The sequence below is a fragment of the Gavia stellata genome, chromosome Z (genome assembly GCF_030936135.1).
Source record: "Gavia stellata isolate bGavSte3 chromosome Z, bGavSte3.hap2, whole genome shotgun sequence".
Lineage (NCBI taxonomy): Eukaryota > Metazoa > Chordata > Aves > Gaviiformes > Gaviidae > Gavia > Gavia stellata.
The window spans coordinates 50,919,066-50,944,966 of NC_082637.1; the positions used below are offsets into that span (position 1 = coordinate 50,919,066).

Consider the following 25,901-nt stretch of genomic DNA (forward strand, 5'->3'; position numbering starts at 1 on the left):
TGCCATTGCTGGGGGCAAGACCGATAGCCCAGCTCAAGTGCATCTACTCCAATGCACGCAGCATGGGCGGCAAACAGGAGGAGCTGGAAGCCATCGTGCAGCAGGGCAGCTATGACGTGGTCGCCATCACAGAAACATGGTGGGACGACTCGCATGGCTGGAGTGCTGCAATGGAGGGCTATAAGCTCTTCAGGAGGGACAGGCAAGGAAGGAGAGGCGGTGGGGTGGCTCTGTACGTCAAGGAGTGCTTTGATTGTATAGAGCTGGATGATTGTCACGACGGGGTTGAATGCTTATGGGCAAGGATGAGGGGGAAGGCCAACAAGCCGGATATCCTGCTGGGGGTCTGTTATAGACCACCCGACCAGGGCGTAGAAGCTGATGAAGTGTTCTTCAAGCGACTGGCAGAAGTCTCGCAGTCGCAAGCCCTTGTTCTTGTGGGGGACTTCAACTTACCGGATGTCTGCTGGAAGTACAACACAGCTAAGAGGAAACAGTCCCGGAGGTTCCTCGAGTGTGTCGAAGATAACTTCCTGACGCAGCTGGTAAGCGAGCCTACAAGGGAAGGTGCCCTGCTTGACCTGCTGTTTACGAACAGAGAGGGTCTGGTGGGTGAAGTGAAGGTCGGAGGCCGTCTTGGGCTTAGCGACCATGATATGATAGAGTTTTCAATATTTAGCCAAGTAAGGAGGCGGGTGAGCAACACCGTTACCATGGACTTCCGGAGGGCAGACTTTGCCCTGTTCAGGACACTGGTCGGGAGGGTCCCTTGGGAGACGGTCCTGAAGGGCAAAGGGGCCCAGGAAGGATGGATGTTCTTCAAGAAGGAAATCTTGAAGGCGCAGGAGCAGGCAGTGCCCGTGTGCCGTAAGAAGAGCCGGCGGGGAAGACGGCCGGCCTGGCTCAACAAGGAGCTTATGCTGAGGCTTGGGGAAAAAAAGAGAACTTACCACCTCTGGAAAAAGGGGCAGGCAAGTGAAGAAGAGTACAAGGACCTCGTTAGGTCATGCAGGGAGGGAATTAGGAAGGCGAAAGCCCAGCTAGAGCTCAACCTGGCCACGGTCGTGAGGGACAACAAAAAAAGCTTCTATAAATACATTAACAGCAAAAAGAGGGCCAAGGAGGATCTCCATCCTCTACTGGATGCGGCGGGGAACCTTGTCGCGAAGGATGAGGAAAAGGCTGAGGTACTTAATGCCTTCTTTGCCTCAGTCTTTAACAGCCACACCGGGTATCCTCAGGGTATCCGTCCCCCTGAGCTGGATGACAGGGATGGAGGGCAAAATAGGCTCCCCATGATCCAGGAGGAAGCAGTTAACGACCTGCTATGCCACCTGGACACTCATAAGTCTATGGGGCCTGATGGCATCCACCCAAGGGTGCTGAGGGAACTGGCGGAAGAGCTTGCCAAGCCGCTCTCCATCATTTATCAACAGTCCTGGTCAACGGGGGAGGTCCCGGATGACTGGAGGCTTGCCAACGTGACGCCCATCTACAAGAAGGGTCGGAAGGAGGATCCGGGGAACTACAGGCCTGTCAGCCTGACCTCGGTGCCGGGAAAGGTTATGGAGAGGCTCATCTTGAGGGCGCTCACGGGACACGTGCAGGTTACCCAAGGGATCAGGCCAAGCCAGCACGGGTTCATGAAAGGCAGGTCCTGCTTGACCAACCTGATCTCCTTCTATGACCAGGTGACCCGCCTAGTGGATGAGGGGAAGGCTGTTGATGTTGTCTACCTGGACTTCAGCAAAGCCTTTGACACTGTTCCCCACAGTATTCTCCTAGAGAAGCTGGCGGCCCGTGGTTTAGACAGGTACACTCTTCGCTGGGTAAAAAACTGGCTGGATGGCCGAGCCCAGAGGGTTGTGGTGAATGGGGTGAAATCCAGCTGGCGGCCGGTCACAAGCGGAGTCCCCCAGGGCTCGGTTTTGGGACCGGTCTTGTTTAATATCTTCATTGGTGATCTGGATGAGGGGATAGAGTGCTCCCTCAGCAAGTTTGCAGATGACACCAAGTTGGGAGGGAGTGTTGATCTGCTTGAGGGTAGGAAGGCTCTGCAGAGGGATCTGGACAGGCTGGATCGATGGGCTGAGGCCAACCGGATGAAGTTCAATAAGGCCAAGTGCCGGGTTCTACACTTCGGCCACAACAACCCCAGGCAACGCTACAGGCTTGGGGATGAGTGGCTGGAAAGTTCCCCTGCAGAAAAGGACCTGGGGGTGTTGATCGACACCCGGCTGAATATGAGCCAGCAGTGTGCCCAGGTGGCCAAGAAGGCCAACGGCATCCTGGCTTGCATCAGAAATGGTGTGGCCAGCAGGAGCAGGGAGGTGATCATGCCTCTGTACTCGGCTCTGGTGAGGCCGCACCTCGAATACTGTGTTCAGTTTTGGGCCCCTCACTACAAGAAGGACATTGAGGTGCTGGAGCGTGTCCAGAGAAGGGCGACGAAGCTGGTGAGGGGTCTGGAACACAAGTCTTATGAGGAGCGGCTGAGCGAGCTGGGGTTGTTTAGCCTGGAGAAGAGGAGGCTGAGGGGAGACCTTATCGCTCTCTACAACTACCTGAAAGGGGGTTGCAGAGAGGTGGGTGTTGGTCTCTTCTCCCAAGTGACTAGTGACAGGACTAGAGGAAATGGCCTCAAGTTGCGACAGGGGAGGTTCAGGCTAGACATTAGGAAAAAGTTCTTCACTGAGAGAGTGGTGAAACACTGGAATAGGCTGCCCAGGGAGGTGGTAGAGTCACCCTCCCTGGAGGTATTCAAGGAGCGTGTGGATGTGGCATTGTGGGATGTAGCTTGATGGACATGGTGCTGTGTGGTGTTGGGTGGGTTGTGGCTTGTTATTGTTGTTGTGTGGCGTGGGTTTTGTGGTTGTGGGTTGGTTTTTTTTTTTTTTTTTTTTTTTTTTTTTTTTTTTTTGTGGGTTCCCCCCCCCCCCCGCCCCCAGGTTGGACTCGATGATCTTACAGGTCTTTTCCAACCGTACTGATTCTGTGATTCTGTGGCTAAAAGTGGTGCCATATGGTAATATTGAAGCAGTGTCATAGCAGGAGTTAAATCCATGCAAACATCTGTCAATTTTTTTCTACTGTGTTTGAAACCACTTTTAAAGCTACATTTTACGTATAGTGACTGTAACAACCAAAACAAAGTACTGCCTTTATACATTGCTGCTTTTTTCCCCCTCAGTGAAACAATGAACGGCTCTAAAGTAACAAGATATTCATACAGCTGTGCAAGATTCTCAAAAATAATATGAATAATATTGTATGGCCTGTTAACGTCAGTTCAGGTCATGTCCTCACATGGAAAGTTTGCAAGACCTTAAAGATAAGTGTGAAAAAATCTTTTGCTTTGAGGTGGCGTAGCTATCCATAGGAGACACATCAAGGGTGGAGGGAAGAGAATTAGGAAACTCACTTAGACTCTCAATTTGTGTTGTCCAAACCCACCCCATGAAAGTTTTCAAGCAATAAGGTGCAAGATCAAGTAATTCTTTGCAATGCTGGGCCTGTCAGTCATAAATGACTTGTAAAATTTCTCAGGGAATTTGTAGGTGACCTTGTTGTCTCCCCTACTCTGCTTCTCCAGGAAAACCTTGTGTACAGGAATCACAGGGAACAGGGTTTCCATGAGGTCAAATGGAAAGCAGCAAATACCGTCTGATCTCAACAACTCCAATAAACCTGCAAGACTGTTAATATAAAGGCATGGATAGTCTTTCATCCTCTCCCAGGAAAATTCCAAAAGAGATTGTAAGACCTGCAATTTTCCCTTCTAATAAGTGCTAAAAATACAGGAATGGACTTTTTGTAAAATTAAACTTTCACCTCTGACCTACATATTTATATTTCTCTTCTTCATGACAAATTACACAAGAAAAATGACATGCATTTGCTAATGCTTTTTTCCCTGAAATGGTTTCCTAGCATGCTCAGATTCAATTCCCCAGTTATGCCTTACCATTGCTGGGTATATATACTTTTTTAATGCTATAATGCTACTGAATTATTTTATTTTATACACTTTCCAAAGATTTCCAAAGAAAGTAACTGCTTTTACAAGAATTTGCAGACTAACAACAAAATGATTTTGGCAAAAAAAAGCTATCTTTTAACGGACTAAACAGAAAATGCATATTCAGTTTTTACATATATCAGAAGTTTTTACTACAGAACACTGTAAATTTATTATTTTGGAGTTGTAATTAAAGCAGACAAGTGAAATTGGATTATTGTCAGACATTCATACAAGATAATATTTTTGTTTATTCAGCTCTATGACAAAGTAGTAGAAAACCTCCACTGTGTCTTCAGATGAAATTAACTTTAAAAGTATTGAATATGTTTCAAGATAAACAGAGTAAAATCCTGGTACCACTGAACTCAATGGCTATATTCCTTTTAACTACATTAGGGCCAGGATTTCACTTTATTTTACCCTGAAAAAAATGCTTCCTTAGTTTTTTGTGTATCATTTTAATCCAACTTCTGAATATTTCTTCTGCCTTCTCTGCCTTTCTGCTAAATTAGATGTATTTTCTCATAAACTGTGTTACTAGAAAGACATAATGCAATTCCAATCCCCTGCATTTGAGAGTGACTATGGATTTTAGCTGCTATAATCTGAGTACACAAAAAGGTCTTGTTTTTAGAAAATTTCAGTTCTTCACTCTGAGAAGGCCATGATCCTTAAAAGGTAAGGTGACTGAAAAGGAGTGACAGATGTCAAAGTTGCAAAGAAAGTAAAGATACTGAATCTAGGCAAATCTATTTTTACGGTCATACATGGTGCAGTTAGAAAGAGAAAACTTGTATTTAAACTGGATCAGGAAAAACAATTGATTCATATCAATGAGAACAAGTAAGGGGATTACTACAGTATGAACTGAAAATCCAATAGTTTGACAATTTTTAGATCTGCCTGGAAAAATAGCAAAGAATATGTTCTTTGGCATTGATGGCAGACGTGACTTAACTGGATTTTTCCAACTGTAGTGTCTGTGATTGATTATCTGAAATCAAAGTAAGGAAAAGGCTCAGAAAAAATTAATGTCTAGTCAAAGGAATTACAAATTCCCTTTCTTAAGAATTATATTTTGCAAAAGTGATTAATACATTTTTTACTACTACAGCCTAGCTAATAAGTTTCAAAAATATCTTTGTTGGACTGTACAGCTTTTTCACATTATAAATGTGAAATACCACATTTTTCTGTTTACCTCCATTTTTGAACTAAATCAAGTTTCTAGTTAGATCTGTATGCAAATTTTGATCCTATGAGCTAAAACTTTTTCAAGAAAGAATTGAGTCTTCTTACCAATATAATTCTTATTGCTATGCAATAAAATAATAGTACGAATAATTTGACATTTCAAGAAGGAATTGATGAGGTGATAAAGTGTTTAATTATGTAGGAATTGGATACAGGTCAAGATGTGATAGCAACACTAAAAGATAATGAAAATAATTTATAAGTGAAATGATCACTTCAACAAGTGTGACTATAATAGACACATATTTCTTAAATAGAACCATAATTCAAAAAGCACTCAGGGAACAGAGGTAGCTAAACCACTACCTGACATTTTCATGTATTATTAGGGAACAGTAAGTTTTCAACAGTGGCTGAAGTCAGATCCAGAGCAAATCATAATGGCTATATATGCATTTTTACATGTTATAAAAAGAAAACATGTAATCCAATTATATTAAACTTCACTCCATAATCTTTTATTTGCAATGATAGTGATAAGCTGCAATAAATAAAAGATTTGATGAAATGGACATGGGGAGAAGAGTAAAACATTAACATCTAATGAAAGTCATACTGGAAATAATACAACCATCTTGCCCCCTCTTAGTAAGGACTGGGAGTATGATTCCTAATTCTATGTAGCAGTGACTCCTGCAGCATCTCCACTTCTATGTATATTTTAGTCATATGATTTAGTTTTAGATAGTCCTGCAAGAAGCAGGGAGTTGAACTCAATGATCCTTATGGGTCCCTTCCAGCTTGAGATATTCTATGACTCTATGATTCTATGATATTGCTGGCAATGTAAATCCATATAGAGCTGAGCCTATCTATGTTCCTAAGTAGGGACACACATGGTTTGTATAGCTATAAATAAGCGCATGAGTTCCTTGATGAATATCTGAACTTTGATTCTTTGATTGTACACATAAGACAGCAATCTTACCAGCACTATTCCCAAGTATATTGCAAATATTAATTTTTATACATAATGATTTCTGAAGCAGAGAAGGTTTGTTAAGGAGATAAGAAACTAGGGCCAAGACTGATTACAGAAGTGCACAAAGGTAGGGCTAAAGGAGCTTCAAGGAACAGACCTATTCATCCCCTTTCCCCACAAAATAACATCCTGACAGATCCTTAACTAAGGTGCTATTAAAAATTTCCAGCTACGGAGACTTCACAGACTTCACAAGTGATCTGGTCCAGTGCTTCTCAACCCTTTCTGTGAATTTTCCTCAATGTCCAGTTCTAACTTTTCGTGCTGTTGTTGAAGCCTATTACTTCTCATCTTATCCCTCTTGAATAGACAATAAATAATTACCTTATTCTTTGCAGCAACATTTTATATACATAAAGATTCTTATCTGTATTATTCTTTAGTATTTTCGGTTTTTTAGGTTAATTAACCTCAATTTTCCCAGTCTTTCTTGTAGGTCCTGCATTTGATGAACTCCTTCTCATGGCCCTATTCTGGGTTCTCTGCCATTAGTTCTTCTTGAAGGCAGTGTCCAAAACTGAAAACTTAAAAAGCCTTAATAATGCAGAATTTCTGTCTGCATCTTGTAAGCTATTCTCCTGTTTATGTCGACTCACCACAAGGTATTGTCATACTACTGCTTTTACATCCCCATTTTAGCAATTTCATCTTGATCACACTTCCCTAGCCTACTACGCATCTGTCATGTGAGACAGAAGACACTTACAGTAGTCAAGGTATATACCATATATTTATTCTTCTCTGCCCCACGGCCTATTCCCTTCTGGTAGATTAAGATAGTTTAGTGTGTTCGTGATGAACTCCTGTTTGTTCTCACCTGTTTGCTCACTAACTTTCAAGTGTTTACAAATAGATCGATCCATAATTTTTCAGTTTGCCTCAAATCTTTGAAAGAAGCAATATATTTCTTTTTTTCCCAGAACATCACCCCATTTCTCAAGAACAACTACTGCAATATCTGAGATAGCTTCAGACGATCATTTAAACAAGAATCTCACAAATCCTTACTTTGGATTTGTAAGAATCCAAAGTTGAAATTTTTTGGTCTCTGCCAATTTGAAAGCATCCAGCTTACTGAAGTATTCTTATGCTGTTCTGTATAGGTATTGCCTTGGCCACAAGCTTGTATTAACTTTGTTAGAGAATGTGAATCCAAAAATATTAAACCTTTAAATTTTGTCTGCATTATCTATCATTAGTTCCTCCTTTCTGTCCTGTAGCAGAGCAGCAATTCCCTTCTCAGTCTTACAGTGCTGATGTGCATATATGCTTCTTGTTCTTTTGGATGTATCTAGCTCATTTGCTACCTCAGACCTTCATATGTGCTTACATAACTGAACCTAGTTTCCACCTTCTGTATGTTTTGCTTATGCTTGGTGCCAGGGAAACCCGTCATTAAGCAAATTGCTCCCTTCCTACACTCCCCATCTCCTACTTTGTGTCATTAGTATCACTTCTTTGCCAGTTCTCCTAAACCTTCTACTTCTTTGACTGGTCTTCCTGATTTCTGCATTTTTTTTCAGTTTGCTGATTTCATTTTACATTGCTCCATCTCTTTTTAAAAATGATCAGCTCCCATGCTATGTTTGCACTCTCAACATTCTCAAACTCATCGGTTAGAATCCAACTTCAAAAGGCTGTTTCACTATTTGCATACTTCGCTGTCTGCATCAAAACATTATTACTAACTCATTCCGAGAACTTGCTGAGCAGTCTGCATACTGTCCTGTACCGTCCCCAAACTTACACCAAATTTCTGCAGAATTTAGTTGAAGTTACCTCTATTAACCACAGAACATCCTTCTCCTGTGAAAACTCAAATAAAGATAATCATGCATTCCTTGATCTAACATGTACCATGCCCTCAATGCAGTTTATTTGGAGGGTTAGCAGTAGAAATATTCTTCCCATGTTTAAAACTATTTTTGCTTGTTCCATGCTATCAGCCCTTCAAGCCAGATGGTAATGGAACATAAGTAAGAAAGCTTTTGCTGCGCCTAGAATGCATAGAAGTTGTTTGGACTTGCTTCCTTCCTGAAAGATTTTGGATACAAAAGGGAGAGTCCAGCGCAAAGTTTACCAAACAAAACCCTTAGATCTCAGTGCATGTCATAGCCTTGGTAACAGCAGCATGAGACAGAATATTTGGTACATTGTACATTCGTAGGTCTGATCCACATGCAGTTGGTTTTCCTAACAGCTGGAATACGCCTTACTTTGTAATTTACACAATGAAAATAATGAGATGATAGACCCTATGATTATTTTCTTAACTAGACATCATATTTTATCCAGTAAGGCATAACTTTAACCTGGGGTCTGAAAGACTAATCAGTGAGGAAAACCCTCTAATTAAAATGTACTCTTGTTTATAATGTGCTCTTAATGTTCACTAAATCTTTAGCTGATGATTGAAACACTTTTTTGATAATAATATATGCTATTTTATCTGGTTTTCTTTTTCTCTAGAAACATCTGTGAAACAGAAGGGATGAGACTTTCTCTTAAAAATTGTGGGAACACATAAAATATACAGTACACTTCCTGTTATAGAAGGCTATTTATTAGTCTAAATACTTGTGCAATATTTGGCAAATGATCAAAACTAGTTTCTCCTGATGTGTTTACAATGTTCTAAATTAAAAGCAAAGCTCATTTTCAAGTGACATTTGTCATACAAACTGAAATGTTTCTCCCATGCTGCATGTGGTTGTACTTTCTGCTTGACAGGATAAGCTCCAAATGTTGAGTACAAAGTTTGCAACAAAGTTCTTGTGAGAATCTAGCAATTCTTCTTATAAGAAGAACTAAAGGAGTCTTTCCCCCAGTGTAGGATTTTTTTTCTATGACTGTGTGTTTACTTAACTTTCTGCCTGATGCTGTACTTAATCAGCTACACTGAGAGAAATTCTTTTGATTTCATTACATATTCTGTTGCTCTTTACCCCATTTTAATGCTCTTTCCCATAACCTTTGAATGGTAAAATGGTCACAGACAAGAACAAGAGCTCCCATTTCTCTAGTGAATGCTTCAGAAATGTACTAAAGCATAAATTTAGCAGAAGTTTTGAACAGACACTGTCTTATGCATCAAACTGTGAAAAAATAGCTGGGAGTGCTACAGAAATGCACTTTCAATGTTACAAATATTACTCAGCACCATATGCAAAACATTTTCTTTCCAACTGAGATTCAAAACCTGTTATACAAACCTGTTTATTAATTATCATTATTGTTTCCTAAGGGTTTTTGACAAGTTTTGAGAGAAAACGGGGTCAGTTCGTAATAGCAGCTTTTGAGTGTATTTCACCATTACATATGTATTCAAAACCCATGCAACACTTAACATGTTGCATAGGAAATATGTGCTTGGGTCATGTTTCATGTTATAAATAGACAGATAGGCAAACAGATACACTGTATCATTTCCAAGAAAAACACTTCATATTCCAGTAACCTGTCCTTCTTTTCATATCTCAGATTTAGTAATCTTTTTACTGAGTTGCAGACTGCCTTTGGACTTTTAGTCATCCTTGAATTTAAATAAAAATTATTGGCATCTGTAGTTTTATTTCTTTTTTCATTTACCTAAGTGCTTTAATAACTATGAATGGTCCTGACTGAAATTCCAACAAAAGAATCTGCTGCAGTTCAGGAAAACCATTTGCCATATGCAGACAACTGCCCTGTGGATATTTTAGGACTGTAGCTTCAGCTGAATCAGGGATATTGGGAAAGAGAGTGAGTAAAAAAAGTGTGTGTATGCAGTCTTAAAAAAAAAAAAATTGTCCTGTGCCCCAACCCTTGAGCACCTCTCTAAGGAGTAACTCTCTAAGGAGCACATTTTGTTTACTGTTCTAAAGGATTCAAATGGCAACAAAAAGGGTTTTTTCCTATGAAGTAACTATGACATAATTAACTACAGTTTTTGGAGCCAAGCATTTTCAGAGGTGGTGCAGAAAATATTTAACAAAGCTGAGGCAGACAATCCAATAAAATAATGCTGAAAGCTGGTTATTACACCATGTTCTGTACAGGAAGACTTGTATAATAAATAACAAATATGGCCTGAGGTATCAAACCGCAGTTACATGACAAAGAATACACTGTCATTCCTTTGCCTTTTTACATTCTCCCCATAGCTGGCACCCCTATTACACTGCACAAAAAAAGTTCTACCATAACAAAATGAGATCCTTGTTGAAGGCTGGATCCCGTTTCCTTCATCTGATGCAAATATTGAGTAATACAATGTGCCAGAAAACTTATGCCAAATTAAAGCCACCATAAGGTAGTAGAATTGAGATTATCTCACTACACAGGAGTCAGGAAAAAATTTAGATGGAAAGCATTCTGTGTATACAAGAATACACAACAATATTCAAACTGATATTGAGCAATATAGTCTAGGCGGCAGGAGTAAACAAGGAAGTCAAGTTTCTTTAGGCTCAGCTCTAAATATTTTCATTTTTAAAATTTAATTAGGATTACTCATTTATGCTTAGATACCCATAAATGCTTTTTGAGGAGATACAAACACAATAAAGATTCAGGTAGCTGAAGAAAGAAACATTTCAAACTGAGCAAGGATGCTGAAGTCAACAGAACTGACCTTGGCTAATGGGAGATTTTAGTCAAGGGTTGCTCGTGGGACTAAACTAATCACCCTGTGATTTCCTTATTTTAGGAGATACCTTCAGCAACTTACAGAAAATTTAAGCATCTGGAATCTGAAGTAACTGCAATGGATGGGAAAATGAAAGAGCTTCATCTAGATCGCTATTGGTACTGAGGGAAGCTTTCTGAGATCTGCCCATGGGAATTGGCAGGAGGGAAAAACATCTTAGTCAATGACTGGGGGACATGCAGTAATCACTCTTGAGCAGCAGCCGTGTATTTTAGGCCATTGTTACCCTGATACACTCCAATGCTCTTTTAGGCAAAAAGCCCACTTCCAGCCACATTATAAAGACATGGTGTAGAGACTCTAGAGACTCTGGCATGGAGTCTCTCTCTAGAGTCCCTCTGTAATCTCTTGAGGCCACACATGAACAAAAAGAGAGTATCTTCCTTAAGGAACATTATCACATGATTTTTATGTGAGCAGGATTATCAGAATAAAAATAAACATTAACAAACACTGCAGACGCATGAAAACAAGCTAGTAAGTGAAAGCATCAGATTAGTAAGTGTCACATGGACAGATTGTAACAGATAGTGATAAAATGGCTCGAGGAGGCTCTCAGGCTTTTCTTACAACTCAAATTCATTATATCACATCCTACTTATAAAGAAATCTTCTGAGAGCCAGCTGACTTTTTGCATAATCTGACATGCTACTTAACAGTTTATCACATCAAGCATGATCATAATACATAAAAGTGAGTTTGTAGGATTTTTTCAAGGTAGAGAAGTCAGTTTCCTCCTCAGCCATAATCCTGTGCTTGTTAAGAAGATGAGAGACTTCTGACAAATCAGAGTGGTTTATAAAGGATTCAGAATGTAGATGAGTTACTGTTCTCTCTGCATGTCACCTACAGGCCACATTTACATTTTTGCCATACCTGAAGAGACTAGGGCATAGATATTACATAAACCACATACCAGGGACCCAGTATAGACATAGAAGGTTCCAGAGTGGACTCTCAGATACAAGGTATTCTTTTTAATTTCCATATATCTCTCACTGTGTTGCTAGGATTTGCAATGACATTTGTTGTTGATCTAGAAATTGATGTAGATTCATGAATAAATCTAAAGACTGTACCTCCCTTCCATACCTGTTACCACTAGCACTGGTGAGTTATTCTATAGGCAATTAGGAGAAATCTCTGGACTGGTAGCCCTTGTCCTTATGGGATATTTCAACTTTCCAGACATCAACTGGGAATACCATACCGCTGTGACAAGCAAGTCTGGGAAATTCCTGGAGTTGCTTGAAGATAATTTCTTGTCACAAGTACTCAATGAGCCAACTAGGAAAGATGCCCTCCTAGACTTGTCGTTTGTGAATAGAGAAGGATTCATGGGAGATGTGAAGGTAGGTGGCTGTCTGGGCCAAAGTGATCATGAAATAACTGAGTTTAAGGTTTTCGGTGTAATGAGAAAAAAAGTTTACCAGAGTTGCTACCTTGTGTTTCAAGAGAGCAAACTTGGGGATCTATTTCATAGTGTCCCCTGGGAATCTGCTTTTGAGGGCTTAGGGATCCAGGGGTGCTGGTCAGTCTTGAAGAACCACCATTTAAAAGCACAGGAGCAGGCCATCCCATTGCGTCACAAGTCAAGCAAGCAGGACAGGAGACCAGCTTGGCTAAACACGGGACTCTTTGTGGAGCTCAGAAGGTAAAAAGGATTGGATGATCTTTAAAAGCAAGGTCAGGCTTCACAGGAAGATCGCGGAGTCATGGTTTGCAAATGCAGGGAGTTGACACGAAAGGCCAATTAGAGTTGAAAATGGCCAGTATTGTACCCAACAACAAGAAAAGATTTTTATACTATGTTAATAGCAAGAGGTTGTCCAAGGAAAATATAGGACGCATACTTGTTGAAGATGGTCCCCTGGCAAATAGGGGTGCAGAAAAAGCACGGGCATTGAATGCTTTATTTTGCCTCAGTCTTTAATACTAATGATGAACCTTGGACTGTCCAGTCCTCTGAGTTGGAGGACAGCAACTGTGGGAACAGTGACTTTCCATTTGTTTACACGGAAATTGTAAGGGGCCACCTGTATCAGCCGAATGTTCATAAGTCCATGGGACTTGATGGGCTTCATTCCAGAGTACTAAATGAGCTAATGGATGTGATGGCAGGACTCCTCTCAATCATCTGCCAGAGCCCTTGGGAGTCTGGGGAGGTTCCTGCTGACAGGAAGCTAGCCAACGTTATTCTAATTTACAAGGGAGTGAGGGAAGACCCAGGAAACTACAGACCTGTTCGTCTAACCTCAGTATGTGGAAAAATTATGGAAAAGATCATACTGCGTGCTACTGAAGGGCATTTCAAGGACAATGCAATCATAAGATAGAGTCAACATGGATTCACAAAGGGAAAGCACTACCTAAATATTCTGATATCCCTCTACAATAAGGTCACTTGCGTAGTGGGTGAAGGGAAGGCTGCGGATGTGGCTTTTCTGGATTTTACTACAGCTTTTGATTCTGTCCCTCACAGCACCCTTCTGGACAAGATGTCCAACTGTGAGATGAACAGGTGCACACTGTGCTAAGAACTCACCTTTTGACATTATGAAGCATTTTTTTACCGAGACGGTGGTCAAACACCAGAACAGGTGTCCTAGAAAGGTGGTTGAACAGTGAACAAGGGGTAGTGAATGCTCCCCTGGGGTGCCATGGCGACCGCCAAAGGAGAGGACCAGCAGCACTGAGGCCTCTCAGGGCCTCTTGGGGTCTCCAAGTCCCCAACCAATGGGTTCTCTTGTCACCAAGGGATGGACTGCGACGTCTCCAAGCGATGGACTGTGATGTCACCTAGCAATGGATTGTGACATCCCCGAGTGATGGATTGTCACCAAGCATCCCTCGCTGCTTATATCCGGGTGCTGAGGCTCACCCCGCCAGCTGGTGCCAGCACTCCAGCTGAGCAGTCGGCGAGGTGTGGGGTGTTGAGCAAGGCCTTGGTGCTGGTGTCGTGCTCGGGGAGTTGCTCCTTGCAGCTCTCAGTACCCGACCCCAGAGCCTTCAAAGGATTTTCCCCGGCCCTGCCAGGTGGAGGCAGCCGGGGCACCCAGGAGGCGCGCTCGCAGCAGCAGCGGTGAGCTGGGTGGGGAAACTTCACCCTGGGGAGCTGGGAGGGTTTCCTTCAGGAGGGACCTGGGCATTTCTTCCACCCCTCCCCAAGCCGGCCAGTGACCGTGGCCTCTCTTCCTTTTCTTGCATGATACCCGCTGCTGCAGCCCTCGTGAGAGGGAGCGACTCGTCATCGTCGGCTCCCCCCAGCCCACCGCAGCGAGTGGAGAGCATGGCCACGGAGCTGGACGACCGCTGTCCCATCTGCCTGGACAGCTGGGAGGAGGCCAGCTTTGTGATGCCATGCCTCCACTGCTTCTGCTACCCGTGCATCCTGCGGTGGGCTGAGAGCAAGCCCGAGTGCCCCCTCTGCAAGAGGAAGATCCTCTCCATCCTGCACTCGGTGCGGGCGGACGATGACTACCTGGAGCACGTCGTCACACCATCCGTGCCATCTTCCGTCATCGTCCGCCAGGCGGGAGGAGCTCCCAGCCGCCCAGCCACCCACAACCTCCATCAACCCAGAGCACCCCAACGGTGGGCTGCAGAAGGGGTGCTCAGGGGTGCTGTGGGCGGCCTCCAGCCCCCAAACTGGATGAACCATTTCCAGAGCAACCCAACGCTCCTCCAGACCCTGCAGTCCTGGGTCCGTCAGGAGGCGGAGGAGATCTTTGGCAACGGGGTGTTGGAGGCAGCCGTGCTGGAGGGCACTGCCACGGGCATCCAGAGCAACGTCGGGAGAGAGCTGCGACGGCGCAGCAGGGAGGCCCGTCATCTGCGGGGCGGGCAGGACGCCCGTGCTGCCGTGGGGCAGGAGGGCAGCCCCACGCGTGCCTCAGGCCCTGCTGCCTCCCCAGGAGGGTCTCTTGCCCCCAGCCCAGCCCCCTCCACCAGCCCGGCAAGATCCAGCACGGACGAGCTCCCCGGCACCTCATCTGCTGCCATTGGTGGGGGTCCCGGCAGCCACTTCTCTGCTCCCATTGCCACCCCTGCAGAGCAAGAAGAGCCCCCAGAGGAGGCAGGGGAGGCTGTGCCCGGGCCCTCCACTTCCAGCCAGGGCACTGAACGCTCCCTTGGGGGGCCACAGCGACCCCCAAAGAGGAGGGCCAGCAGCACCGAGGCCTCTCCAGCCAACAAGAGGCCAGCACCGCGTCGGTGACCCTGCAGAGTGCCTCGGGGGACGGCCAAACCAGCACTGGGCCATCAGCTGGGGCATGCGCCAGCCCTCAAGGGCTCCCAGCCCCCCAAATCCAATTATCCAAATCAAGTAAATGCAGGAAAACTACAGGAAAAGTCTCAGTGTTACTAACAGGAGAGGTGGCATTGCTATCCTTGCCCTTTTTGGCTTTTTTGCCGGGAGGGGTGGGTTCTTAACACTGAGTGGTCCTTCTATGCGTGCCAGGTACTGTTCCGTTGTTCCCCACGAAGGCAAGTGCTGCCCAGCTCCAGGCCTGCATCTCTGCACCTGCTCCCGGGGCAGATGTTTCCAGATGGAGGGTCTCCAGGGCCAGCCCGTGCCCCATCGCTCATCATGTCCTGGGGCTCTGCTCTCCTACCAGCCTGCACTGCTGGCTGCAGCCTTGCTATGGCGGCACCCAAATCCCTCCTCCTGCACCGACTCACAACTCGGTGCTGCACTCTGCATCAACCTAGCGTCGTACCCTGCCAAGGCAGGAGCTCCAAGAACTTCAACAAGGGGAAGCGCAAAGTCCTGCACGTGGGGAGGGACAACCCCAGGCACGAGCACACACCAGCACATGGGGCGGGCTGCCCGGCTGGAAAGCAACCTGGGAAAGGTGACACCATGCTGCTGCCCTCGAGCACAGGCTTTCTTCCCGCTCTTCCAGATCCAGCCTTGGCGCTGGCATTTCTTCTCCTTTGCTTGGAAAGGACCTATCTTCGGCAGATGCTCAGCAGATCGTTGCCAGGGGGCTGAGGACACTGGGTTTGTCTAGGTTGGAGAGAAGAAGTCTGAGGGGTCATCTCATTGCTCTCTACAGCTTCCTGAGGAGGCAAAGTGGAGAAGGAGGTGCTGATCTCTTCTCCCTGGGATCCAGTGACAGGATGTGTGGGAATGGTTCAAAGCTGTGTAAGGGGAGGTTCAGACTAGGTATTAGGAGCCATTTCGTTACCAAGAGGGTGATTGAACACTGGAACAGGCTCCCTAGAGAGGTGGTCAATGCCCCATGCCTGTCAGTGCCTTGAAAAGAGACATTTGGACAATGCCCTTCATAATGGGCTTCAACTTTCGGTAAGCCCTGGAGTGATCAGGCAGTTGGACTGGATGGTTGTTGTAGATCCTTGCCAGCTGGAACTCTCCTATTCTACTACCTTTCAATACCATCAAATCAGCATTCTTTGCGTTTCTCCAATTTTTGTATTTTTCAATGCCATAAACAATAGCTGATGAAAGAAGATAAATATCTTTTTAAAGTAATCTAATTCTTTTTAGAGAAAATGAGAAAATAGTAACAATTCCTTTCAGCCCCATACATTATTTATAGGCCATATATGTTGTCTAACTGTTATTGTCTCTTGTCCAATATAGCTGTGCTTACATAAATATTTTTAACACTTGCTTGTTCGCATTTTTAACTACCAGGCTTTTAAAAAACATGTGTCGCCAAGACTTTTTTTGAGAATGGGAACTAAATACTCTGTACACATATATTGGCTATTGATGTGTATAGCATGGACTTATAGTTTAATGTGTACTTTTAAGTCATGGATCAGCCCCTGAGAGTTTATTATTTTACTTTTGTTCTCCTCTGAACTCCCTCTAGTATTTCTGAATCCTTAATGGGAACAAGGCCCAGAGAAAGGAACACTGTGTTCTGCTACAGTGGCTCTCCTTGCATTTTCTCATCTTTTCAGCTATTTTATATGATACAGCATTATGCTTTGTTATTTTCTGATTGTTATACAGACCATTAATATCCTGGCTTTCAGGGCTGCATAACACAAATCCCATGGAAATCAATACAATATGTCGTCAGTACATTTATACACAAAACTTAAGAGAATTTTTAGATGTCCAAGTTGTTAGAAAGAAACATGTTTAGTATCATGCCTCAGAAATGTATACATAATGGATGCCGACTCTGGCACATACCGATAGACGGGTAGACTGATCTTTTTACATATGCAAGTTATTAACTTAGATGCCCATACAGGCATTTGTACATGCAAGAAACTGAATAGCATGGAAAAGTGTAACAGCTGCCTGACATTTTAAGTAAGTCGTGCACCCGTTTGTAGGGGAAACAAGGGGCGGTGGAGGAAAAATTGACTATGTTATCTGAAAGTCAGTAGTATTAGATGGCCATTCAGCTTCCCCAGAACCTTTGGACTGACACAGGCTTTCTCAGATCTCCCTCAGATGCAGTACAAGCAGGAAGGATTCTTGTGTGCACGAGATTAAAACCCACATAAAATCATGGCAGAGTTGCAGGTCCTGCATTTGGTCCTCCTGAGCACTTCTGTTTGTAACCCTGTGGAGGTCCATAGTGTTTAAGGAGGAGGAATTACTGTAACTCTAGTCATGGCCATTGGGACTGGCACACAGGTAATAGTTGGTCAAATCATAAAAAGCATAGATGCAATCCTGCTATTTTTTGGAGTTCCAAAACCAAATGTCTTCTGATGCTTTCTCTTTCAAGCAAATAAACATTATGCCTCTACTCTGAGCTTTTGCTCATAATTCACAGAGTCCTTTTAGAGCTGTCATTGAATAAATAATAGTTGAATTTCTGGCTGCCTTCTCTTTCATACATGACAAAGTTCCCTATAACTGCAGTGATATGAATAAAGTGACTCACATGTCATTGTTGTGTCACAGGGGAGTTAGCGTTAGAGATGATAGGAAAATCAGTCAGAGTCCGTGCCATGAATGAGCTGTAAAGGTTATGTCTTGGTAATGTTACTTATCTTGAGTAAGTACCTTATTGCACACATAAAACGTCTGCTTCATTAAGGAAAGTAGAATCTAACACCGAGTTAAAAGCCTTAGGATCTGGCCTAGTATTTTTAACTTCTACTTTGGCACTGTAATGGAACAATATGTGCTACTCATTCTTATGCAATAAATACCAAAAATTGTTTTGTTGTATTCTTGCAGCTACCAAGCTTGCATTGTGCAATAAACTGTAAAAGTATTTTAAAAACAATATGGTGTTAATAAAGGCCATATTAATTGGATTCTCTGTGAGTTTTCTGCTAAATTCATTTTACACTGTCTATTTTCAACAGCATATTTATGTACTAGCAACTAGAAAAGATTTTTAGAAGTTGGTATTTTAATAAAACTTCAGAGATGTGTTTATGGCAATTTTACATTTCTGTTTAATTCTACAGAAAATAAATTGTTTTCGTCTCATAACCTGCTCACATGGACATAAAGGCCGTAATGAAAACATCCAAAATAATAAAAGAAGATGAACCAGGAATTGTAGTTACCTGTCTTCTATTCATGAAGAAGGGGATATTTGGCTGTACAGAACATTCATAAAATTTAAATATATCCCACGTGATACGTAAGTTTTACTGAAGGCAGAAAGTTGGGGGGATTCGGAATATCATAATGTATGGGCTCGGTATACGTATGGGCATATCCACATTCAATCTTTGTACCTACCAAAATATAGGTGTTGATAGATCATGAGGATATATTACTGTGTTTATACATAATTAAGACAGGTTTATACATAATTTTAGACAGGTGCATTCTTCGCTGGGTAAAAAACTGGCTGGACGGCCGAGCCCAGAGAGTCGTGGTGAATGGGGTGAAATCCAGCTGCCGGCCGGTCACAAGTGGAGTCCCCCAGGGCTCAGTTTTGGGGCCGGTCTTGTTTAATATCTGTATCGATGATCTGGATGAGGGGATAGAGTGCTCCCTCAGCAAGTTTGCAGATGACACCAAATTGGGTGGGAGTGTTGATCTGCTTGAGGGTGGGAAGGCTCTGCAGAGGGATCTGGACAGGCTGGATCGATGGGCCCAGGCCAATTGTATGAGGTTAAACAAGGCCAAGTGCTGGGTCCTGTACTTTGGCCACAGCAACCCCAGACAACGCTACAGGCTTGGGGACGAGTGGCTGGAAAGCTGCCCCGCAGAAAGGGACCTGGGGGTGTTGATTGACAGCCGGCTGAAGATGAGCCAGCAGTGTGCCCAGGTGGCCAAGAAGGCCAACGGCATCCTGGACTGTATCAGAAATGGTGTGGCCAGCAGGAGCAGGGAGGTGATCATGCCTCTGTACTCGGCTCTGGTGAGGCCGCACCTCAAATACTGTGTTCAGTTTTGGGCCCCTCACTACAAGAAGGACATTGAGGTGCTGGAGTGTGTCCAGAGAAGGGCAACAAAGCTGGTGAGGGGTCTGGAGCACAAGTCTTATGAGGAGTGGCTGAGGGAGCTGGGGTTGTTCAGCCTGGAGAAGAGGAGGCTGAGGGGAGACCTCATCGCTCTCTACAATTGCCTGAAAGGGGGTTGCAGAGAGGTGGGTGTTGGTCTCTTCTCCCACGGGACAAGTGATAGAATGAGAGGAAACAGTCTCAAGTTGCACCAGGGGAAGTTTAGGCTGGATATTAGGAAAAATTTCTTTATGGAGACAGTGGTGAAACACTGGAACAGGCTGCCCAGGGAAGTGGTGGAGTCACCCTCACTGGAGGTGTTCAAGGAACATGTGCACGTGGCACTGTGGGACACGGTTTAGTGGGCATGGTGGTGTTGGGTTGATGGTTGGACTTGATGATCTTACAGGTCTTTTCCAACCATAGTCATTCTGTTATTCTGTAAGTTAGGCGGATTTGACAGAGGACCTGATACTCACACCTCACAGTGTTGATTAGCTACCAGTTGGTGTCACTAGGAAAAAACTTGCCTTGCTAATCAACAGTTGTTTGCCATGGGCTTTTCTTGGAACTTTCCATGAAGCCCTTCACACTGATGATTATCACAGGCAAGGTTCGGGACTAGCCAAACTAATATAGCATGGTGTTCCCATGAAAAATGACAATTTATATTGATAAGTCTCTGGAGTTCCCAGTTTCTGTATGTAGTCTTCCTTAACATTTTCATTTGAAGGCACACTCTACAGTCATTTTTCAGTTACCTTCTAGTCACCCATGTTCCTTCACATGAGAAAGATTCCACTTTCAGCATGTTTTATGTTGTTTTGTCAGTTAATCGCTGAGCTTATGAGATTTTATAACTTATAGAGGATGTGATACCAGTTTATATTCACTTAGGTAAAGCCCATTTTGTGCTCAAACCAAACTTCTGATCTTCAGTGGAGAGACTAGTAGACCTGCCAAGGATATCCTTTTCATGGAGGCCAGTTCTGCTTTCTGCAGTACTGGGAAGGCCAGCTGGAAGGGCACTCAGATTCGCTAGCTCCTCTGGTCATACACATATGTAGCTCCGTACCAGCTCAAAGTTGGAGCAGGGGAGCAGAGTCCCACTGCATTCTCTCCCTCCCCCCAGTCCATGTGACTCTATCTCCATCTTTCCCGGTACCATGTGCTGAAGGAAAGCAGGCTAAAGGTGGGTGAGTGTCTCTGGGTGAGGAGGCCATCTGCACCACATTTACTGCAGTTGAGCAGCTGAGAGTTTCACCTGGCCAGTTTGCAAGTGTAACCAAGAATGGGGCTTTGTATGTACCACCCACGCTCCTGGATTTTGTAACTTTATAACGTCTGTGGAAGACACTCCAAATACTAGCTGCAGAAATAGTAACTTCAGCACAGAAGAATTGTCATCAACAGCAGCTGACACCTCTGTGTTGGATTAGGACAATGAACGTAATAGAAAATCATGTTGTAATTAGATCTGGTTTTGAACAAAAGACAAATTATTTATTTCTTTCTTCAAATGAAGCATAACACTAAGGTATAAAGGGAGTATAAATAACATCTGATTGTGCTCCTAAGCTCCATGCTATAACTTTCTTGCAATGACATCCTTCAACAAATTAACTACATCATTACTGTTAAGTATTAATTGCACAAAACAGATACACAAAATATATAATGAGCTAGAAAGAGGACAACATTCTTCCATTATGACAAACAACTGTAACAAGAAATGGGAAAAAACCCAATAGATCTAGGCTTACACAGATGGCAACACCGAGAGTTTTAAGTCCTCTCCTTGAACACATTACATGTGATAAATAATATGCAAAATATTTAAAGAATTTTATTGTTGCTTACAGAAGATACTTAGCAAGCGAAGAGACAGCAGCAATCACTGCCTCATGTCTCATATCCCCATCATTCAATGCAAATTTTTACATTTCATGCAATAATCCTGAGCTTATTTTCAGTAACATTGAAATGTCATCTATAGTAATTACCAAATACATACAGAGCCCAGCTTTGGGGTCTATTGTATTATTAAGGCATGAAAAAAGAATAACAGTTTATTAACTCTGAATGCCACAAATACAGCACAGCAGTTAGAAGGCTCAAAAAAGCTCAGAAAGTACCAGTGATTTCTGTGCCAAGGTCCTCCCAGAACATGACTGTGAATCATCAGCTCCTGAAAAGGTACAGAATCGGATCCTGGCCTTGCTGACATCAGGGAGTTTTGCCATTGCCTTGACTGCTGGACCAAGCTTCAGAGCTATCAGGAGTGACTCAGACTCCTCTTCATATCCCCAAAAAATTGACAAACTTCCTCTCACTCAAGTCAAGTATGAATTTAAAAAACAATATCTACGTATTGTTTTCTTAATTAGCATTTATGTCTATGGAAAGGTTCAATTCATTATACAGTATGGCAAATAATAAAAAGCTTTTTCAGAAAAAGCTTATTTGTTTGTCTGGTTTATTAGTACGTTAAAGAAGGGGAAAGTATCATGAAAAGAACCTCTGCCAAGTCTATGCTCTATTTATAAATTATTTTTTATTTTAAAATGAAAGACTTTGGTAAGCCAAACCAAGGATATGCGATGCAGTTCTAGTCTCCATGGTTCAATGGCTCATCTCAAAGACAAAGAGCACCACAGCCCTGTCCAGTCTTCAAGTGAAGAACTTACACCTGCATAAACTGTAAGGGGCTAGCAGTATCTGGATTGTGCAGTTCTTCACATAGTCTCTATTTTACTTTTATAAAGTTCTTGCAAAATGCCCTGTAGCAAGCCAGGGTATTCCAGTTCAGTTAACTAAGCCACTGAAACCAAGGCCAAATTGGTGGCAAGACTTACTTCATACTTACAGTTGCATTATGTCCCACACTGGGAACTAAAATAGCAGATGATCTCCTCTAACTCTGCTACTACTATTGCCTGCCCCTTATGTAGACATTTGCCTAGTTGAGCTCAGAGTTTACAGATCCAGTAGCCTTATTCTCCATCTACAGGTGGCCCACAGTCTGCCATGGAAAGGACCGTGGTATGCAAGAGGGAGAGGCTCTTTCATGCACCCTTTGTGCGCACTTCCTTCTATGCCTGCAACCCTTGTACATGCAACCCATGCCTTGACAAAGATGGCGTTGTCCACTTCTGTCACTGCAAGGCTCTGAAAACTTTGCAGATGCACAAATCCAACTTAACTAATTTAATCTAAAATACCAAGTTATAATATTGAAAAAATGGTTCTTCACAATAAACCATTCAGGAAACTCATTACTGTCTCATTTGCAATAGAAGGAGAAAAAAGGTTGTTGATACTAGTTACTGGGTTAGAATTTGCATGGGTTTTGGTTAACATCTACTAATAAATAAGTTAAAGAAGGCTAAGGCTGTAAATTGGTACTGTTTCACTTATAAATATTCACTTTATTTCTACTCTTTTCTAAAAAATGTGTTAAGGAAAAAGGTGGCCAGAAGGATCACACATGTTGTAAATTGTAATTTGGTTGTTAGGCTGTAAAAACCAAACATGTAAGTGAAGTTGAGCACAGTGTAAGAAAAAGCCAGTTTTTAATTAACAACTTATTTACAAGTTCATAAAATCAACTGAACTGGAGTAAATGTTCTGTGTTTGTCACCAATATTTTATTGTAACTGGTAACTTGCACGCTTTGTAGTAGAAGAACAAAAAGAAAATAAAGTTCACTATATACAGCCTTTGTACAGGCTACTTGACTATACACAAGGCATAGTGATCATAACACAACCTAGTCTTCATAATAATCTGTGCACAAAAAGACACCAATCAGACATTATGTGAACATTACAGTGAAATGACATCACAAGTCCAGTGAAAATTCAGCATAATACAAAACATATTGATCTACTGCAAATGACATCCTTTAAAACAATAAGCCTTTATTCAGTAGTAACTTAACCAGAGTCTGATGCAGAGATTTGTTGTGTAGTTATAAGTCTTTTAAGTGAAGCAACCTCTGCAGATAAGTTTGCTATGCCCTGCTTCAAATACAGGTTCTCTGACTCAGAGACGTTGTAGATATTGTCTTTTATTTCAACAACTCCAGTTTTGCAACCACTCTGAATTTTTACATTGAGCTCCTTCTGATGCCAGAGTTCTGGTTTAAGTGACCAGTCTTGGATGTTAGTCACTTGAACTGAGAAAGGAGTGTGAGAAGAATGCACCAAGTTTTGTGCACCGTGTTTTTCAAGCTCAAAATGTCTTTTTGAGGACATGTCAATGGGTGATGACAATTTCTGTGTTGCATCATAGTCATTATCCATTGCTTCCACTTTAACTTGCATGGCTTTGGCTTTAATTCGAAGCTTGTGAGGCAAAGCTGAAGAATTCACTTCTGGAACTTTAACTGTTGCATGAGCATTTTTATGTTCAACTGGGGAATGGATTGGACCCTTAGGAACCTGCTGTTCATCTTCTCCATCAGATGACTTTCCAACTACACCATCATCAGTTTCTGACGTTCTGGGGGAATTACTGGAGGACCTATTAACTTGCAAGAGAGGAGGAGAATGTGAGTACACATTAAAGGTAGCTCCCATGTAGTTTGGATATATGGATGCTTTATATGAACCTCTGTCATCTCTTGGCTCTCTCTCCAATTCCACAGGCTCCTGTTTTATAATCTGGAACTTATTTTCGGGACTTCTGCAGTTGCTTTGTGTACAACTTGGTTGAGTATGCTCTACGGATATTTCAGACACATCGGACATTGAGCTTTGAGGAGAATGTTTAATGACAGAAATACAACTGCTACCAACTATAGATGGTTCATGCTCATCTACAAATGAGTTAATATTTGATTTGGAACTCTGATAGTCTTGGAAATACACAGTTGTTGAGCTACTGAGTTTCTGTATCTCTTGGGCATAGGCTGCAGAACTAATTAAACCAAACTTTAGCTTCAACGAAAGCAGCTCCGCCTTCAAAGTGGCATTCTCCTCTCCCAGTGCAATTAGTTTGTTCTCTAAGACAAGGTCGTTCAGTCGTCGTTTTTCACGAGATCTTTTGGCAGCTTCGTTATTTTTCCGCCTTTTCTCCCAATACATAGCATCTTTCTTTTCATCTGGAATGAATTCTCGCTTTCTCCGGCAAGCTGAAGATTTGCTCTTTCCACTACTTGCTTCAGTAAGTAGTATATCTTCATTTGTAGACAGTTCTTCAGACACTTCTGCTAAAGTAGACTTAAGTACCATGATTTTGTCCACATTGCTACTTGTGTCAACAGGTCCGTGTTCCTTTTTAAGGGTCTGCATTTTTCTCAGCTGCATCAGAAACAAGTTGTAGTAGATCTACAATGAGCAACAGAGCGAACTATTTCCCCAATACTTCTCACTCCACAACTTGATAAATACAGTAATTTTAAATCCACACACATTCTTCCTTTTCTTTCATATTCTCAGACAGAAGTGTCTAGAACCAATTTTCATGACAGAGGCAACAGGAATCTTCATAAAAACCTGAAATAAACAGAGAATTTGATTACTATTTAGGAACTGCTGGTTCAGGACATGCAAAAGTAGCTTTTGATAAAAAGCTTAGACTAGCAGTTGGTTCATTAAGCCTGCTGTAATATGAACACAGCTCAACCCTGAAACAACTGATATTCTAAGCTTTATGATACCTAGGCAGCAGATTTGCTTCCAAAACAAATACAACATGATCCAAGGAAAAATCAATTAAAAAAATTTGAGTTTTGATCCTATAGTAATGTTGTCACAGAACTTTCCATGATATCACTGACCAACCTAAACCTTCAACACTTAACACTGCAGGACACCAGGCATGTTGATGAGCAGCACTGGAAAGTATCTTATTCTTCCACGTTAAAGCATCTCTTCTGAAAACAGCTGTGGTGTGTGACTTACCAATGCTATATATTTGGGTCCTTCATGGATTAAAAATAACATAAGTGATTTACAGAAGCTGGAATGCTTTCTATTGTCTTAAAACAACACCACTATCCATTTAAGCTATTAAAGATTTAATTATTGGTTTTGCATCTATAAAAAAGATATATATACAGATACATATATCTATGCACAAATGTTTATACACAAACACACTTGGAATTTTAAAATGCCTTTTTGATCAATCATATCAATTCAAACTAGTAAATGCACACACATAATTTGGGCAAATACCTAACTATTAAAAAAATATTGACAAGAAAAAATGCATTACGTAATTTTTTTCTTGTCTCTTACAAAGAAAGATTTAAAATCAGCATTGAAAAATACATTAGAGAAATAACATTTAATTAATAATTTGCATTTGAAAAATAGTCTTAGTATATCAAAGTAAAGTTTAATACCATTGAGGCATGTGCACCTTTAGAAAACAGTGTTTGCATTAAAGTGGAAGTTTAGATCTAACAGTCTTGCCATTAATGAAGGAAAACTAGCTTAATCTTTAGCTTCAGACATTTTAATCATTAAATTTGGCCTTAGCTTTTAAATTGGCCTTTGTTTTATTTAGTCCCTCTTAATGCAAAACTACTTTATTCTCATAAGATCAT

The 25,901-nt window shown here is 42.3% G+C and overlaps 1 protein-coding gene across 1 annotated transcript; it reads right to left on the minus strand.

Moving 5' to 3' along the window:
* Positions 1–20,846: 20,846 nt before the first annotated feature.
* NFIL3 (nuclear factor, interleukin 3 regulated) lies at positions 20,847–24,840 on the minus strand. The gene has a single exon (XM_009810991.2). It carries the CDS (start codon positions 24,652–24,654, stop codon positions 23,281–23,283), a length of 1,374 nt encoding a protein of 457 aa, XP_009809293.1. The 5' UTR covers positions 24,655–24,840; the 3' UTR covers positions 20,847–23,280.
* Between the last annotated feature and the right edge of the window lie 1,061 nt (positions 24,841–25,901).